The sequence below is a fragment of the Salvelinus alpinus genome, chromosome 1 (genome assembly GCF_045679555.1).
Source record: "Salvelinus alpinus chromosome 1, SLU_Salpinus.1, whole genome shotgun sequence".
Classification (NCBI taxonomy): domain Eukaryota; kingdom Metazoa; phylum Chordata; class Actinopteri; order Salmoniformes; family Salmonidae; genus Salvelinus; species Salvelinus alpinus.
The window spans coordinates 119858665-119878527 of NC_092086.1; the positions used below are offsets into that span (position 1 = coordinate 119858665).

At 35.9% G+C, this 19863-nt stretch overlaps 1 protein-coding gene across 1 annotated transcript in view; it reads right to left on the minus strand.

Moving 5' to 3' along the window:
* The window catches only part of galt (galactose-1-phosphate uridylyltransferase), a 168051-nt gene that overhangs the window by 59607 nt on the left and 88581 nt on the right, over positions 1–19863 (minus strand). The window contains exons 7-8 of the mRNA XM_071342938.1: positions 6051–6183; positions 1410–1493 (exon numbers count right to left, since the gene is read on the minus strand). Of these exons, the coding sequence (XP_071199039.1) occupies positions 1410–1493; positions 6051–6183 (217 nt within the window). The remainder of the gene's footprint in view (positions 1–1409; positions 1494–6050; positions 6184–19863) is intronic.

A 19863-nucleotide genomic window follows, 5' to 3' on the forward strand; every position in this document is an offset into this window, starting at 1 on the left:
ACAGTAGGATGATAGTAGATATACAGTAGGATGATAGTAGATATACAGTAGGATGATAGTAGATATACAGCCTACAGTAGGATGGTAGTAGATAGATGGTCTACAGTAGGATGATAGTAGACATACAGCCTACAGTAGGATGGTAGTAGATAGATGGTCTACAGTAGGATGATAGTAGATATACAGCCTACAGTAGGATGGTAGTAGATAGATGGTCTACAGTAGGATGATAGTAGATATACAGCCTACAGTAGGATGGTAGTAGATAGATGGTCTACAGTAGGATGATAGTAGACATACAGCCTACAGTAGGATGACATTAGATAGACGGTCTACAGTAGGATGGTAGTAGATATACAGTCTACAGTAGGATGATAGTAGATATACAGTCTACAGTAGGATGATAGTAGATATACAGCCTACAGTAGGATGATAGTAGATATACAGTCTACAGTAGGATGATAGTAGATATACAGTAGGATGATAGTAGATATACAGTAGGATGATAGTAGATATACAGCCTACAGTAGGATGATAGTAGATATACAGTAGGATGATAGTAGATATACAGTAGGATGATAGTAGATATACAGTAGGATGATAGTAGATATACAGTAGGATGATAGTAGATATACACTACTCGTCAAAAGTTTTAGAACACCTACTCATTCAAGGGTTTTTCTTTATTTTTACTATTTTCTACATTGTAGAATAACAGTGAAGACATCAAAACTATGAAATAACACATATGGAATCATGTAGCAACGAAAAAAGTGTTAAACAAATCAAAATATATTTTATATTTCAGATTCTTCAAATAGCCACCCTTTGCCTTGATGACAGCTATGCACACTCTTGGCAAAAGCTGTATTTGTCAATACAAAATTGCTTTTTAATTCTGTCATGGAAATACATGTATTTCCTATTACCAAGCAATTTACAGTTTCTATGTCTTTAGTTTTCCATGTGGTCCAATTTATCGGTGCATTTTGAAAACACTTAGCAACTTCTGATGCACACATTTTCAAGAAGCAGGACAATTACCTCCAAGCAATTTGACAGCTGTTATAATCTATAATAAATAATTGCTGTCTTTGCCAGTATAATCTTGTTTCATCATATTGTTTCATCATGTTGTTTCTCTGTTACCGTGCCAGCCCATGGAGTAGGGGAAGGAGATCTGAAACTGTTTCATCATGTTGTTTCTCTCTTACCGTGCCAGCCCATGGAGTAGGGGAAGGAGATCTGAAACTGTTTCATCATGTTGTTTCTCTCTTACCGTGCCAGCCCATGGAGTAGGGGAAGGAGATCTGAAACTGTTTCATCATGTTGTTTCTCTCTTACCGTGCCAGCCCATGGAGTAGGGGAAGGAGATCTGAAACTGTTTCATCATGTTGTTTCTCTCTTACCGTGCCAGCCCATGGAGTAGGGGAAGGAGATCTGAAACAGGTTATCATATTTCGTCAAGAGTCTCTTCATAATGGAGGCCAGTCCTGGAATAGAAAGAGTTAGAAAGAGAGAGTTCAGACTAATTTTTATTTTTATTTTTTACCGTTATTTTACCAGGTAAGTTGACTGAGAACACGTTCTCATTTGCAGCAACGACCTGGGGAATAGTTACAGGGGGATGAATGAGCCAATTGTAAACTGGGGATTATTAGGTGACCGTGATGGTTGAGGGCCAGATTGGGAATTTAGCCAGGACACCGGGGTTAACACCCCTACTCTTACGATAAGTGCCATGGGATCTTTAATGACCTCAGAGAGTCAGGACACCCGTTTAACGTCCCATCCGAAAGACGGCACCCTACACAGAGCAGTGTCCCCAATCACTGCCCTGGGGCATTGGGATCTTTGTTTAGACCAGAGGAAAGAGTGCCTCCTACTGGCCCTCCAACACCACTTCCAGCAGCACCTGGTCTCCCATCCAGGGACTGACCAGGACCAACCCTGCTTAGCTTCAGAAGCAAGCCAGCAGTGGTATGCAATATATCTGAAGCTATCTAGAACACATTCATATACATAGTAGCACTCACTATACTTCCTGTAGCTATCTAGTACACAGTCATATACATAGTAGCACTTACTATACTTCCTGTAGCTATCTAGTACACAGTCATATACATAGTAGCACTTACTATACTTCCTGTAGCTATCTAGTACACATTCATATACATAGTAGCACTTACTATACTTCCTGTAGCTATCTAGTACACATTCATATACATAGTAGCACTTACTATACTTCCTGTAGCTATCTAGTACACATTCATATACATAGTAGCACTTACTATACTTCCTGTAGCTATCTAGTACACATTCATATACATAGTAGCACTTACTATACTTCCTGTAGCTATCTAGTACACAGTCATATACATAGTAGCACTTACTATACTTCCTGTAGCTATCTAGTACACATTCATATACATAGTAGCACTTACTATACTTCCTGTAGCTATCTAGTACACATTCATATACATAGTAGCACTTACTATACTTCCTGGCGCCCGATCTCTCTCTCTTAGATGGTGGCACACACACACACACAGCATCGGAGTCTGCTGGGGGAGGACGTCTCATAGTAACGGTTGGAATGTTTGATGCCATTCCATTCACTCCAGCCATTATTATTAGCCCTCCTCTCCTCAGCAGCCTCCACTGACACACACACACACACACACACACACACACACACACACACACACACACACACACACACACACACACACACACACACACACACACACACACACACACACACACACACACACACACACACACACACACACACACACACACACACACTCCAAACAAACCACACTCCAGGCAGTATAGTTTATTATTTCCCAGAATGAACCTTCTGCTGATATTTGTATCAAATGAAATCTGTCCTTCAAGGGCACCATACTGCTGGGAAAACAAACTAACCCACCAATATAATTTTATGACAACACAACAGCTGCCTGTCATTTAAAAACAATGACAATAAAACAGGACAGAGGAATCTGTGTGAAAACACCTGATTTCCTTCCAGCAACAGATTATAGAATCAGTCACATTCATGCTCCAAAAATCCCCAGTCTGTCCATGACAACACCATTACTGACGCAAAGATTACTTCAATTGTGTTTCTCGCTTTACAATACAGATAAGGCGGATTATATTATTACGGACTACAAAGGGAAACCCAGACGTGAGCTGCCCAGTGACACGAGCCCACCAGACGAGCTAAATGCCTTTTACGCTTGCTTCGAGTCAAGCAACACTGAAGCATGCACGAGAGCACCAGCTGTTCTGGACGACTGTGTGATCACGCTCGCCGTAGCCAATGTGAGTAAGACCTTTAAAAAGGTGAACATTCACAAAGCCGCGGGGCCAGATGGATTACCAGGACGTGTACTCTGAGCATGCGCGGACCAACTGTCAAGTGTCTTCACTGACATTTTCAACATGTCCCTGATCGAGTCTGTAATACCTACATGTTTCAAGCAGACCACCATAGTCCCTGTGCCCAAGAACAACAACGTAACCTGCCTAAATGACTACCGACCCGTAGTACTTACGTCTGTAGCCATGAAGTGCTTTGAAAGGCTGGTAATGGCTCATATCAACACCATTATCCAAGAAATCCTAGACCAACTCCAATTTCCATACCGCCCCAACAGATCCACAGATGATGCAATCTCTATTGCACTCCACACTGCTCTTTACCACCTGGACAAAAGGAACACCTACATGAGAATGCTGTTCATCGACTACAGCTCAGCAGTCAACACCATCGTGCCCTCAAAGCTCATCACGAAGCTAAGGACCCTGGGACGAAACACCTCCATCTGCAACTGGATCCTGGACTTCCTGACGAGCCGACCCCAGGTGTAAGGGTAGGTAACAACACATCTGCCATGCTGATCCTCAATACAGGGGCCCCTCAGGGGTGCATGCTCAGTCCCCTTCTGTACTCCAGTTCACCCATGACTGCATGACCAAGCACAACTCCAACACCATCATTACGTTTGCAGACGACACAACAGTGGTAGGCCTGATCACCGGCAATGATGAGATAGTCTATAGGGAGGAGGTCAGAGACCTGGCCGTGTGGTGTTTATTTTATTTGCAACTCTACCTAGAAGGCCACCCTATCATGGCCAGATGTGATGCAGCCTGGATTCGAACCAGGTACTGCAGTGATACCTCTTGCACTGAGATGCAGTGTCTTAGCCACTTGGAAGTGAATATATATTGACCATTGTTACAGTGTTAATATTGTCATGACGTTGGCCTGTGAGTAAGGTTTATGACCCCCCCATAAATACCTTTCTCCCTTCCCTCTCTCTCTGACTCTACTGAAGGACTCTTGAAAAGCCTTTGTTAAACATAGAGAGTCGGGGAACATCAAAAGGTGGGGGGGAAAGGAACCATATTTCGGTAATCCAACCAGCTGAAAATATGCGTCGGTACTTAATGAATATGATGTCAGTTCGGTTATCATCTGAGACATTATGACTGATGACAGGACGACATAAACTGTATCTGGGAAAGTCTACATATTCTAGTTATCAGATTCACATGGAATTGTTGTGTAATTTAAATGTTTAAATATGAAACTATTTGGTGAAAAGATTAAATGTAATTTTAGCTTCCAAATGAGAGAATTGAGTTTTCATAAGGTTAGGGCTCTGCTCCATCAGTGGCCCGCCCCTGTGAAGAGACATGGGTTATAAACTATGAAACACACCCTTCTCTCCCTCCACTATATATGCCCTTGACGAAAATGTAACCTCCTGTTCCGGGTACATTAGGGCGACGGTCCGATGTCAGAAGGATTCAGATAATAACTACAGAACGAAGCCAACCTCAGCGTGAGCTTTGGTTGAGAATGGTATGAACTTTGAACTCTTAATCACTACAGAAGTGATACCTCCTAGCCGTTCAGTTAGCAGCGGCCGCTGTAAACGTGGGCTAGGAAAGGACGGACGACGTATCCAGTCTAACACACAACGATGATACTACAACGTATCCAATTTACCACCAGAGACATTCTTCTGAGGACAGGAAGATCTCTGTTGGGCAACACGGCCAGCATCTACGACCAACCTACCGAAGCGCAGCTCAGAGTGAATATTTATTGCATTTTCCTTTTCCAAATGGGCGGTAATTTAGAATGCATAAGATACTGTATTTACGATAGCAGAGCTTCTCCCTTTGTTCCTCAGTCTTCCCGCTCTTTCACTCAAACCCCGCCCCCTTTCCTTTGTGTAACCAGCTGTCATGTAGGCTCCGTCCACCAGCGACGTTTTCTGACATCATTTGCATTCTGTGTGATTAGTTAGATATTTAGTAAATAAATAATTAAACCCATTTCTGTATTGCTGATTCAACTTGTTAGCCAGGGTTCGTGAAGATAACCAAGAATTTACAACTTTCAGATGAGACTGAAATAAGGTGACGATTAATATTGACTGCTATTGATGTAAAATATTACTAGGTCTTTAAGAGTTTATTCGGAAGATAACAGCTCTATAAATATTATTTCGTTGTGCCCCGACTTTCTAGTTAATTACATTTACATGATTAGCTCAATCAGGTAATATTAATTACAGAGAAAGGATTTTATAGAATAGCATGTCATATCACTTAATCCGGCATAGCCAAAGACACGGCAATATGTATATATTGACCATTGTTACAGTGTTAATATGTATAGAATTGATTTATATGATTTATTATGACATGTATTGTTTCACTTTGTCCTACATTGTTGGAGCTCAGAGCTGTACCCTGTAATTACACCTGCAACCCTGTACATGTGATTATTAAACTTATCATGTAATAAAAACATTGTCCCAGTTACCCATATGAATCCCTACTACACAGCTACGACATGTTGTTTCAGAGGAGGAGGAGGTTTCACCAGGGATGGTAGAGTGAGTGGTTTGTGTTAAGAGTGTGGGGGTTAAAGGTCAGGGTGACATAGTGAATTGTAAAAGAGTTGAGTTGTGATGAGAGGGGTTAAAGGTCAGGGGTTAGAGTGAGATCAGAGGTCGTACCCTCTCTCTCCTGGGCGGTGAGGTTAGTCAGTCTCTGGACATGTCTCCGTGGTAACAGCAACGTCTGGAACGGCCAGGTGGCCCAGTATGGAACCACAGCCAGCCAATCAGCATTCTGCACCACCACACGCTCCTAGAGAGAGAGACATAACAAGGAGGGGGAGATTGAGGGATAAATATAAAAAAAGAGGGAGAGAGGGAGAGAGAGAGGGAGAGCGATAGAAGGAGAGAGAGATGGAGAGAGAGAAAGAGAAAAGGAGAGACAGAGAGAAAGGCAAGTAGAGAGAGAGGGAGAGAGATCGAAATAGAGAAAGGGAGAGAGAGAGAGAGAGAGAGAAAGGGAGTGAGAGAGAGAGAGAAAGTAAAGGAGAGAGGGAGAGAGAAAGGAGAGAGGGAGAGAGAGATAGAAAGAGAGAGAGAGAGATCAAAATAGAGAAAGGGGGAGATAGAGAGAGAGAAAGGGAGTGAGAGAGAGAAAGTAAAGGAGAGAGAGAGAAAGAAGGAGAGAGGGAGAGAGAAAGAGGAGAGAGAAGACACAGTCAATCAGTATTCCATCACTTCTGTGGTAAATAGAACAAACAGTGAGACTCAACAAGCAGCAACAGTCCAGAGGAGATACAGACACAGACCTGCAACATAACAATCAGTACTGTCGCTACTTCAGCATGTCTACCGGGTGAGTGCTTTTCAGAAAAGTGTTACAGTGAGGAAAACAAAGGAAACATTCATATTAACATATCTTCCTGAGGTCCACAACGTTTCCTCCGATCAACCCATCAGCTAATACCTGATGAGAAACACCCCAGCAACAACAAAGGACAGAGAGTAAAGACAACAACAAAAAAGACAACAAAAACACACACTGGATACATGTTGTTGTACAATTAGTAGTGTGATAGGTGCAGTGTAATGTGTTGTTTTACAGGGTCAGTCATAGTAGTATGATAGGTGCAGTGAACGGACAGGACCGACACGACACACAGGAAAAACACACAGGACAGACAGAACAGACAGAGAGGAGAGGAGGACGAGGTTTGACCTCAGCTCTGATGAGAGTTAGGAGGGAAGGGGTTTGACCTCAGCTCTGATGAGAGTTAGGAGGGAAGGGGTTTGACCTCAGCTCTGATGAGAGTTAGGAGGAGGAGAGGAGGAAGAGGGTTGACCTCAGCTCTGATGAGAGTTAGGAGGAGGAGAGGAGGAAGAGGGTTGACCTCAGCTCTGATGAGAGTTAGGAGGAGGAAGAGGTTTGACCTCAGCTCTGATGAGAGTTAGGAGGGAAGAGGTTTGACCTTCTTAGGTGGTGGACCATTACACCACTATAATACTGTACTACCATTATACCACTATAATACTGTACTACCATTATACCACTATAATACTGTACTACCATTATACCACTATAATACTGTACTACTATTATACCACTATAATACTGTACTACCATTATACCACTATAATACTGTACCACCATTATACCACTATAATACTGTACTACCATTATACCACTATAATACTGTACCACCATTATACCACTATAATACTGTACCACCATTATACCACTATAATACTGTACTACCATTATACCACTATAATACTGTACTACCATTATACCACTATAATACTGTACCACCATTATACCACTATAATACTGTACCACCATTATACCACTATAATACTGTACTACCATTATACCACTATAATACTGTACTACCATTATACCACTATAATACTGTACCACCATTATACCACTATAATACTGTACCACCATTATACCACTATAATACTGTACTACCATTATACCACTATAATACTGTACTACCATTATACCACTATAATACTGTACCACCATTATACCACTATAATACTGTACTACTATTATAATACTGTACTACCATTATACCACTATAATACTGTACTACCATTATACCACTATAATACTGTACTACCATTATACCACTATAATACTGTACTACTATTATACCACTATAATACTGTACTACCATTATACCACTATAATACTGTACCACCATTATACCACTATAATACTGTACTACCATTATACCACTATAATACTGTACTACTATTATAATACTGTACTACCATTATACCACTAAATACTGTACTACTATTATAATACTGTACTACCATTATACCACTATAATACTGTACTACTATTATACCACTATAATACTGTACTACCATTATACCACTATAATACTGTACTACCATTATACCACTATAATACTGCACTACCATTATACCACTATAATACTGTACTACTATTATAATACGGTACCACCATTATACCACTATAATACTGTACTACCATTATACCACTATAATACTGTACCACCATTATACCACTATAATACTGTACCACCATTATACCACTATAATACTGTACCACCATTATACCACTATAATACTGTACCACCATTATACCACTATAATACTGCACTACCATTATACCACTATAATACTGTACTACTATTATAATACTGTACCACCATTATACCACTATAATACTGTACTACCATTATACCACTATAATACTGTACCACCATTATACCACTATAATACTGTACTACCATTATACCACTATAATACTGTACCACCATTATACCACTATAATACTGTACTACCATTATACCACTATAATACTGTACTACCATTATACCACTATAATACTGTACTACCATTATACCACTATAATACTGTACTACCATTATACCACTATAATACTGTACCACCATTATACCACTATAATACTGCACTACCATTATACCACTATAATACTGTACTACTATTATAATACTGTACCACCATTATACCACTATAATACTGTACTACCATTATACCACTATAATACTGTACCACCATTATACCACTATAATACTGTACCACCATTATACCACTATAATACTGTACTACCATTATACCACTATAATACTGTACCACCATTATACCACTATAATACTGTACCACCATTATACCACTATAATACTGTACCACCATTATACCACTATAACACTGTACTACCATTATACCACTATAACACTGTACCACCATTATACCACTATAATACTGTACCACCATTATACCACTATAATACTGTACCACCATTATACCACTATAATACTGTACCACCATTATACCACTATACTACTGTACTACCATTATACCACTATAATACTGTACCACCATTATACCACTACAATACTGTACTACCATTATACCACTATAATACTGTACCACCATTATACCACTATAATACTGTACCACCATTATACCACTATAATACTGTACTACCATTATACCACTATAATACTGTACTACTATTATACCACTATAATACTGTACCACCATTATACCACTATAATACTGTACTACCATTATACCACTATAATACTGTACTACCATTATACCACTATAATACTGTACCACCATTATACCACTATAATACTGTACCACCATTATAATACTGTACCACCATTATACCACTATAATACTGTACTACCATTATACCACTATAATACTGTACTACTATTATACCACTATAATACTGTACCACCATTATACCACTATACTACTGTACTACCATTATACCACTATAATACTGTACTACCATTATACCACTATACTACTGTACCACCATTATACCACTATAATACTGTACTACCATTATACCACTATAATACTGTACTACCATTATACCACTATAATACTGTACCACCATTATACCACTATAATACTGTACCACCATTATAATACTGTACCACCATTATACCACTATAATACTGTACTACCATTATACCACTATAATACTGTACTACTATTATACCACTATAATACTGTACCACCATTATACCACTATAATACTGTACCACCATTATACCACTATAATACTGTACTACCATTATACCACTATAACACTGTACCACCATTATACCACTATAATACTGTACCACCATTATACCACTATAATACTGTACCACCATTATACCACTATAATACTGTACTACTATTATACCACTATAATACTGTACCACCATTATACCACTATAATACTGTACCACCATTATACCACTATAATACTGTACCACCATTATACCACTATAATACTGTACTACTATTATACCACTATAATACTGTACCACCATTATACCACTATAATACTGTACCACCATTATACCACTATAATACTGTACCACCATTATACCACTATAATACTGTACTACCATTATACCACTATAATACTGTACTACTATTATACCACTATAATACTGTACCACCATTATACCACTATAATACTGTACTACCATTATACCACTATAATACTGTACTACCATTATACCACTATAATACTGTACAACCATTATACCACTATAATACTGTACTACTATTATACCACTATAATACTGTACCACCATTATACCACTATAATACTGTACCACCATTATACCACTATAATACTGTACCACCATTATACCACTATAATACTGTACCACCATTATACCACTATAATACTGTACCACCATTATACCACTATAATACTGTACCACCATTATACCACTATAATACTGTACCACCATTATACCACTATAATACTGTACCACCATTATACCACTATAATACTGTACCACCATTATACCACTATAATACTGTACCACCATTATATCACTATAATACTGTACCACCATTATACCATTATAATACTGTACCACCATTATACCACTATAATACTGTACTACTATTATACCACTATAATACTGTACCACCATTATACCACTATAATACTGTACCACCATTATACCACTATAATACTGTACCACCATTATACCACTATAATACTGTACCACCATTATACCACTATAATACTGTACTACTATTATACCACTATAATACTGTACCACCATTATACCACTATAATACTGTACTACCATTATACCACTATAATACTGTACTACCATTATACCACTATAATACTGTACCACCATTATACCACTATAATACTGTACTACTATTATAATACTGTACTACCATTATACCACTATAATACTGTACTACCATTATACCACTATAATACTGTACCACCATTATACCACTATAATACTGTACCACCATTATACCACTATAATACTGCACTAACATTATACCACTATAATACTGTACTACTATTATAATACTGTACCACCATTATACCACTATAATACTGTACTACCATTATACCACTATAATACTGTACCACCATTATACCACTATAATACTGTACCACCATTATACCACTATAATACTGTACCACCATTATACCACTATAATACTGTACTACCATTATACCACTATAATACTGTACCACCATTATACCACTATAATACTGTACTACCATTATACCACTATAACACTGTACCACCATTATACCACTATAATACTGTACCACCATTATACCACTATAATACTGTACCACCATTATACCACTATAATACTGTACCACCATTATACCACTATAACACTGTACCACCATTATACCACTATAATACTGTACTACCATTATACCACTATAATACTGTACTACCATTATACCACTATAATACTGTACTACCATTATACCACTATAACACTGTACCACCATTATACCACTATAATACTGTACCACCATTATACCACTATAACACTGTACCACCATTATACCACTATAATACTGTACTACCATTATACCACTATAATACTGTACCACCATTATACCACTATAATACTGTACCACCATTATACCACTATAATACTGTACTACCATTATACCACTATAACACTGTACCACCATTATACCACTATAATACTGTACTACCATTATACCACTATAATACTGTACCACCATTATACCACTACAATACTGTACTACCATTATACCACTATAACACTGTACCACCATTATACCACTATAATACTGTACTACCATTATACCACTATAATACTGTACCACCATTATACCACTATAATACTGTACCACCATTATACCACTATAATACTGTACCACCATTATACCACTATAATACTGTACACCATTATACCACTATAATACTGTACCACCATTATACCACTATAATACTGTACTACCATTATACCACTATACTACTGTACTACCATTATACCACTATAATACTGTACTACCATTATACCACTATAATACTGTACCACCATTATACCACTATACTACTGTACTACCATTATACCACTATAATACTGTACTACCATTATACCACTATAATACTGTACTACCATTATACCACTATAACACTGTACCACCATTATACCACTATAATACTGTACCACCATTATACCACTATAATACTGTACCACCATTATACCACTATAATACTGTACCACCATTATACCACTATAATACTGTACCACCATTATACCACTATAATACTGTACACCATTATACCACTATAATACTGTACCACCATTATACCACTATAATAATGTACTACCATTATACCACTATACTACTGTACTACCATTATACCACTATAATACTGTACTACCATTATACCACTATAATACTGTACCACCATTATACCACTATACTACTGTACTACCATTATACCACTATAATACTGTACTACCATTATACCACTATAATACTGTACCACCATTATACCACTATAACACTGTACCACCATTATACCACTATAACACTGTACCACCATTATACCACTATAATACTGTACCACCATTATACCACTATAATACTGTACCACCATTATACCACTATAATACTGTACCACCATTATACCACTATAATACTGTACTACCATTATACCACTATAACACTGTACCACCATTATACCACTATAATACTGTACCACCATTATACCACTATAATACTGTACTACCATTATACCACTATAATACTGTACTACCATTATACCACTATAATACTGTACTACTATTATACCACTATAATACTGTACCACCATTATACCACTATAATACTGTACTACCATTATACCACTATAACACTGTACCACCATTATACCACTATAATACTGTACTACCATTATACCACTATAATACTGTACCACCATTATACCACTATAATACTGTACCACCATTATACCACTATACTACTGTACTACCATTATACCACTATAATACTGTACCACCATTATACCACTACAATACTGTACTACCATTATACCACTATAATACTGTACCACCATTATACCACTATAATACTGTACCACCATTATACCACTATAATACTGTACTACCATTGTACCACTATAATACTGTACTACTATTATACCACTATAATACTGTACCACCATTATACCACTATAATACTGTACTACCATTATACCACTATAATACTGTACTACAATTATACCACTATAATACTGTACCACCATTATACCACTATAATACTGTACCACCATTATACCACTATAATACTGTACTACCATTATACCACTATAATACTGTACTACTATTATACCACTATAATACTGTACCACCATTATACCACTATACTACTGTACTACCATTATACCACTATAATACTGTACTACCATTATACCACTATACTACTGTACCACCATTATACCACTATAATACTGTACCACCATTATACCACTATAATACTGTACCACCATTATACCACTATAATACTGTACCACCATTATACCACTATAATACTGTACCACCATTATACCACTATAATACTGTACCACCATTATACCACTATAATACTGTACCACCATTATACCACTATAATACTGTACTACTATTATACCACTATAATACTGTACCACCATTATACCACTATAATACTGTACCACCATTATACCACTATAATACTGTACCACCATTATACCACTATAATACTGTACCACCATTATACCACTATAATACTGTACCACCATTATACCACTATAATACTGTACTACCATTATACCACTATAATACTGTACTACCATTATACCACTATAATACTGTACCACCATTATACCACTATAATACTGTACTACTATTATAATACTGTACTACCATTATACCACTATAATACTGTACTACCATTATACCACTATAATACTGTACCACCATTATACCACTATAATACTGTACCACCATTATACCACTATAATACTGCACTAACATTATACCACTATAATACTGTACTACTATTATAATACTGTACCACCATTATACCACTATAATACTGTACTACCATTATACCACTATAATACTGTACCACCATTATACCACTATAATACTGTACCACCATTATACCACTATAATACTGTACCACCATTATACCACTATAATACTGTACTACCATTATACCACTATAATACTGTACCACCATTATACCACTATAATACTGTACTACCATTATACCACTATAACACTGTACCACCATTATACCACTATAATACTGTACCACCATTATACCACTATAATACTGTACCACCATTATACCACTATAATACTGTACCACCATTATACCACTATAACACTGTACCACCATTATACCACTATAATACTGTACTACCATTATACCACTATAATACTGTACTACCATTATACCACTATAATACTGTACTACCATTATACCACTATAACACTGTACCACCATTATACCACTATAATACTGTACCACCATTATACCACTATAACACTGTACCACCATTATACCACTATAATACTGTACTACCATTATACCACTATAATACTGTACCACCATTATACCACTATAATACTGTACCACCATTATACCACTATAATACTGTACTACCATTATACCACTATAACACTGTACCACCATTATACCACTATAATACTGTACTACCATTATAATACTGTACTACCATTATACCACTATAATACTGTACTACCATTATACCACTATAATACTGTACTACTATTATAATACTGTACCACCATTATACCACTATAATACTGTACTACCATTATACCACTATAATACTGTACCACCATTATACCACTATAATACTGTACCACCATTATACCACTATAATACTGTACCACCATTATACCACTATAATACTGTACTACCATTATACCACTATAATACTGTACCACCATTATACCACTATAATACTGTACTACCATTATACCACTATAACACTGTACCACCATTATACCACTATAATACTGTACCACCATTATACCACTATAATACTGTACCACCATTATACCACTATAATACTGTACCACCATTATACCACTATAACACTGTACCACCATTATACCACTATAATACTGTACTACCATTATACCACTATAATACTGTACTACCATTATACCACTATAATACTGTACTACCATTATACCACTATAACACTGTACCACCATTATACCACTATAATACTGTACCACCATTATACCACTATAACACTGTACCACCATTATACCACTATAATACTGTACTACCATTATACCACTATAATACTGTACCACCATTATACCACTATAATACTGTACCACCATTATACCACTATAATACTGTACTACCATTATACCACTATAACACTGTACCACCATTATACCACTATAATACTGTACCACCATTATACCACTATAATACTGTACTACCATTATACCACTATAATACTGTACTACCATTATACCACTATAATACTGTACTACCATTATACCACTATAATACTGTACCACCATTATACCACTATAATACTGTACTACCATTATACCACTATAATACTGTACCACCATTATACCACTATAATACTGTACTACCATTATACCACTATAATACTGTACCACCATTATACCACTATAATACTGTACTACCATTATACCACTATAACACTGTACCACCATTATACCACTATAATACTGTACCACCATTATACCACTATAATACTGTACCACCATTATACCACTATAATACTGTACCACCATTATACCACTATAACACTGTACCACCATTATACCACTATAATACTGTACTACCATTATACCACTATAATACTGTACTACCATTATACCACTATAATACTGTACTACCATTATACCACTATAACACTGTACCACCATTATACCACTATAATACTGTACCACCATTATACCACTATAACACTGTACCACCATTATACCACTATAATACTGTACTACCATTATACCACTATAATACTGTACCACCATTATACCACTATAATACTGTACCACCATTATACCACTATAATACTGTACTACCATTATACCACTATAATACTGTACCACCATTATACCACTATAATACTGTACTACCATTATAATACTGTACTACCATTATACCACTATAATACTGTACTACCATTATACCACTATAATACTGTACTACCATTATACCACTATAATACTGTACCACCATTATACCACTATAATACTGTACTACCATTATACCACTATAATACTGTACCACCATTATACCACTATAATACTGTACTACCATTATACCACTATAATACTGTACTACCATTATACCACTATAATACTGTACTACCATTATACCACTATAATACTGTACCACCATTATACCACTATAATACTGTACTACCATTATACCACTATAACACTGTACCACCATTATACCACTATAATACTGTACCACCATTATACCACTATAATACTGTACCACCATTATACCACTATAATACTGTACCACCATTATACCACTATAATACTGTACCACCATTATACCACTATAATACTGTACCACCATTATACCACTATAATACTGTACCACCATTATACCACTATAATACTGTACCACCATTATACCACTATAACACTGTACCACCATTATACCACTATAATACTGTACTACCATTATACCACTATAATACTGTACCACCATTATACCACTATAATACTGTACCACCATTATACCACTATAATACTGTACCACCATTATACCACTATAATACTGTACCACCATTATACCACTATAATACTGTACCACCATTATACCACTATAATACTGTACTACCATTATACCACTATAATACTGTACCACCATTATACCACTATAATACTGTACCACCATTATACCACTATAATACTGTACTACCATTATACCACTATAATACTGTACCACCATTATACCACTATAATACTGTACTACCATTATACCACTATAATACTGTACCACCATTATACCACTATAATACTGTACCACCATTATACCACTATAATACTGTACCACCATTATACCACTATAATACTGTACTACCATTATACCACTATAATACTGTACCACCATTATACCACTATAATACTGTACTACCATTATACCACTATAACACTGTACCACCATTATACCACTATAATGTACCACCATTATACCACTATAATACTGTACCACCATTATACCACTATAATACTGTACTACCATTATACCACTATAATACTGTACCACCATTATACCACTATAATACTGTACTACTATTATAATACTGTACTACCATTATACCACTATAATACTGTACTACCATTATACCACTATAATACTGTACCACCATTATACCACTATAATACTGTACCACCATTATACCACTATAATACTGCACTAACATTATACCACTATAATACTGTACTACTATTATAATACTGTACCACCATTATACCACTATAATACTGTACTACCATTATACCACTATAATACTGTACCACCATTATACCACTATAATACTGTACCACCATTATACCACTATAATACTGTACCACCATTATACCACTATAATACTGTACTACCATTATACCACTATAATACTGTACCACCATTATACCACTATAATACTGTACTACCATTATACCACTATAACACTGTACCACCATTATACCACTATAATACTGTACCACCATTATACCACTATAATACTGTACCACCATTATACCACTATAATACTGTACCACCATTATACCACTATAACACTGTACCACCATTATACCACTATAATACTGTACTACCATTATACCACTATAATACTGTACTACCATTATACCACTATAATACTGTACTACCATTATACCACTATAACACTGTACCACCATTATACCACTATAATACTGTACCACCATTATACCACTATAACACTGTACCACCATTATACCACTATAATACTGTACTACCATTATACCACTATAATACTGTACCACCATTATACCACTATAATACTGTACCACCATTATACCACTATAATACTGTACTACCATTATACCACTATAACACTGTACCACCATTATACCACTATAATACTGTACTACCATTATACCACTATAATACTGTACCACCATTATACCACTATAATACTGTACACCATTATACCACTATAATACTGTACCACCATTATACCACTATAATACTGTACCACCATTATACCACTATAATACTGTACTACCATTATACCACTATAATACTGTACTACCATTATACCACTATAATACTGTACCACCATTATACCACTATAATACTGTACCACCATTATACCACTATAATACTGCACTAACATTATACCACTATAATACTGTACTACTATTATAATACTGTACCACCATTATACCACTATAATACTGTACTACCATTATACCACTATAATACTGTACCACCATTATACCACTATAATACTGTACCACCATTATACCACTATAATACTGTACCACCATTATACCACTATAATACTGTACTACCATTATACCACTATAATACTGTACCACCATTATACCACTATAATACTGTACTACCATTATACCACTATAACACTGTACCACCATTATACCACTATAATACTGTACCACCATTATACCACTATAATACTGTACCACCATTATACCACTATAATACTGTACCACCATTATACCACTATAACACTGTACCACCATTATACCACTATAATACTGTACTACCATTATACCACTATAATACTGTACCACCATTATACCACTATAATACTGTACTACCATTATACCACTATAATACTGTACCACCATTATACCACTATAATACTGTACCACCATTATACCACTATAATACTGTACCACCATTATACCACTATAATACTGTACTACCATTATACCACTATAATACTGTACCACCATTATACCACTATAATACTGTACCACCATTATACCACTATAATACTGTACTACCATTATACCACTATAACACTGTACCACCATTATACCACTATAATACTGTACTACCATTATACCACTATAATACTGTACCACCATTATACCACTATAATACTGTACACCATTATACCACTATAATACTGTACCACCATTATACCACTATAATACTGTACTACCATTATACCACTATACTACTGTACTATCATTATACCACTATAATACTGTACTACCATTATACCACTATAATACTGTACCACCATTATACCACTATACTACTGTACTACCATTATACCACTATAATACTGTACTACCATTATACCACTATAATACTGTACTACCATTATACCACTATAATACTGTACCACCATTATACCACTATAATACTGTACTACCATTATACCACTATAACACTGTACCACCATTATACCACTATAATACTGTACTACCATTATACCACTATAATACTGTACCACCATTATACCACTATAATACTGTACCACCATTATACCACTATAATACTGTACTACCATTATACCACTATAACACTGTACCACCATTATACCACTATAATACTGTACCACCATTATACCACTATAATACTGTACTACCATTATACCACTATAATACTGTACTACCATTATACCACTATAATACTGTA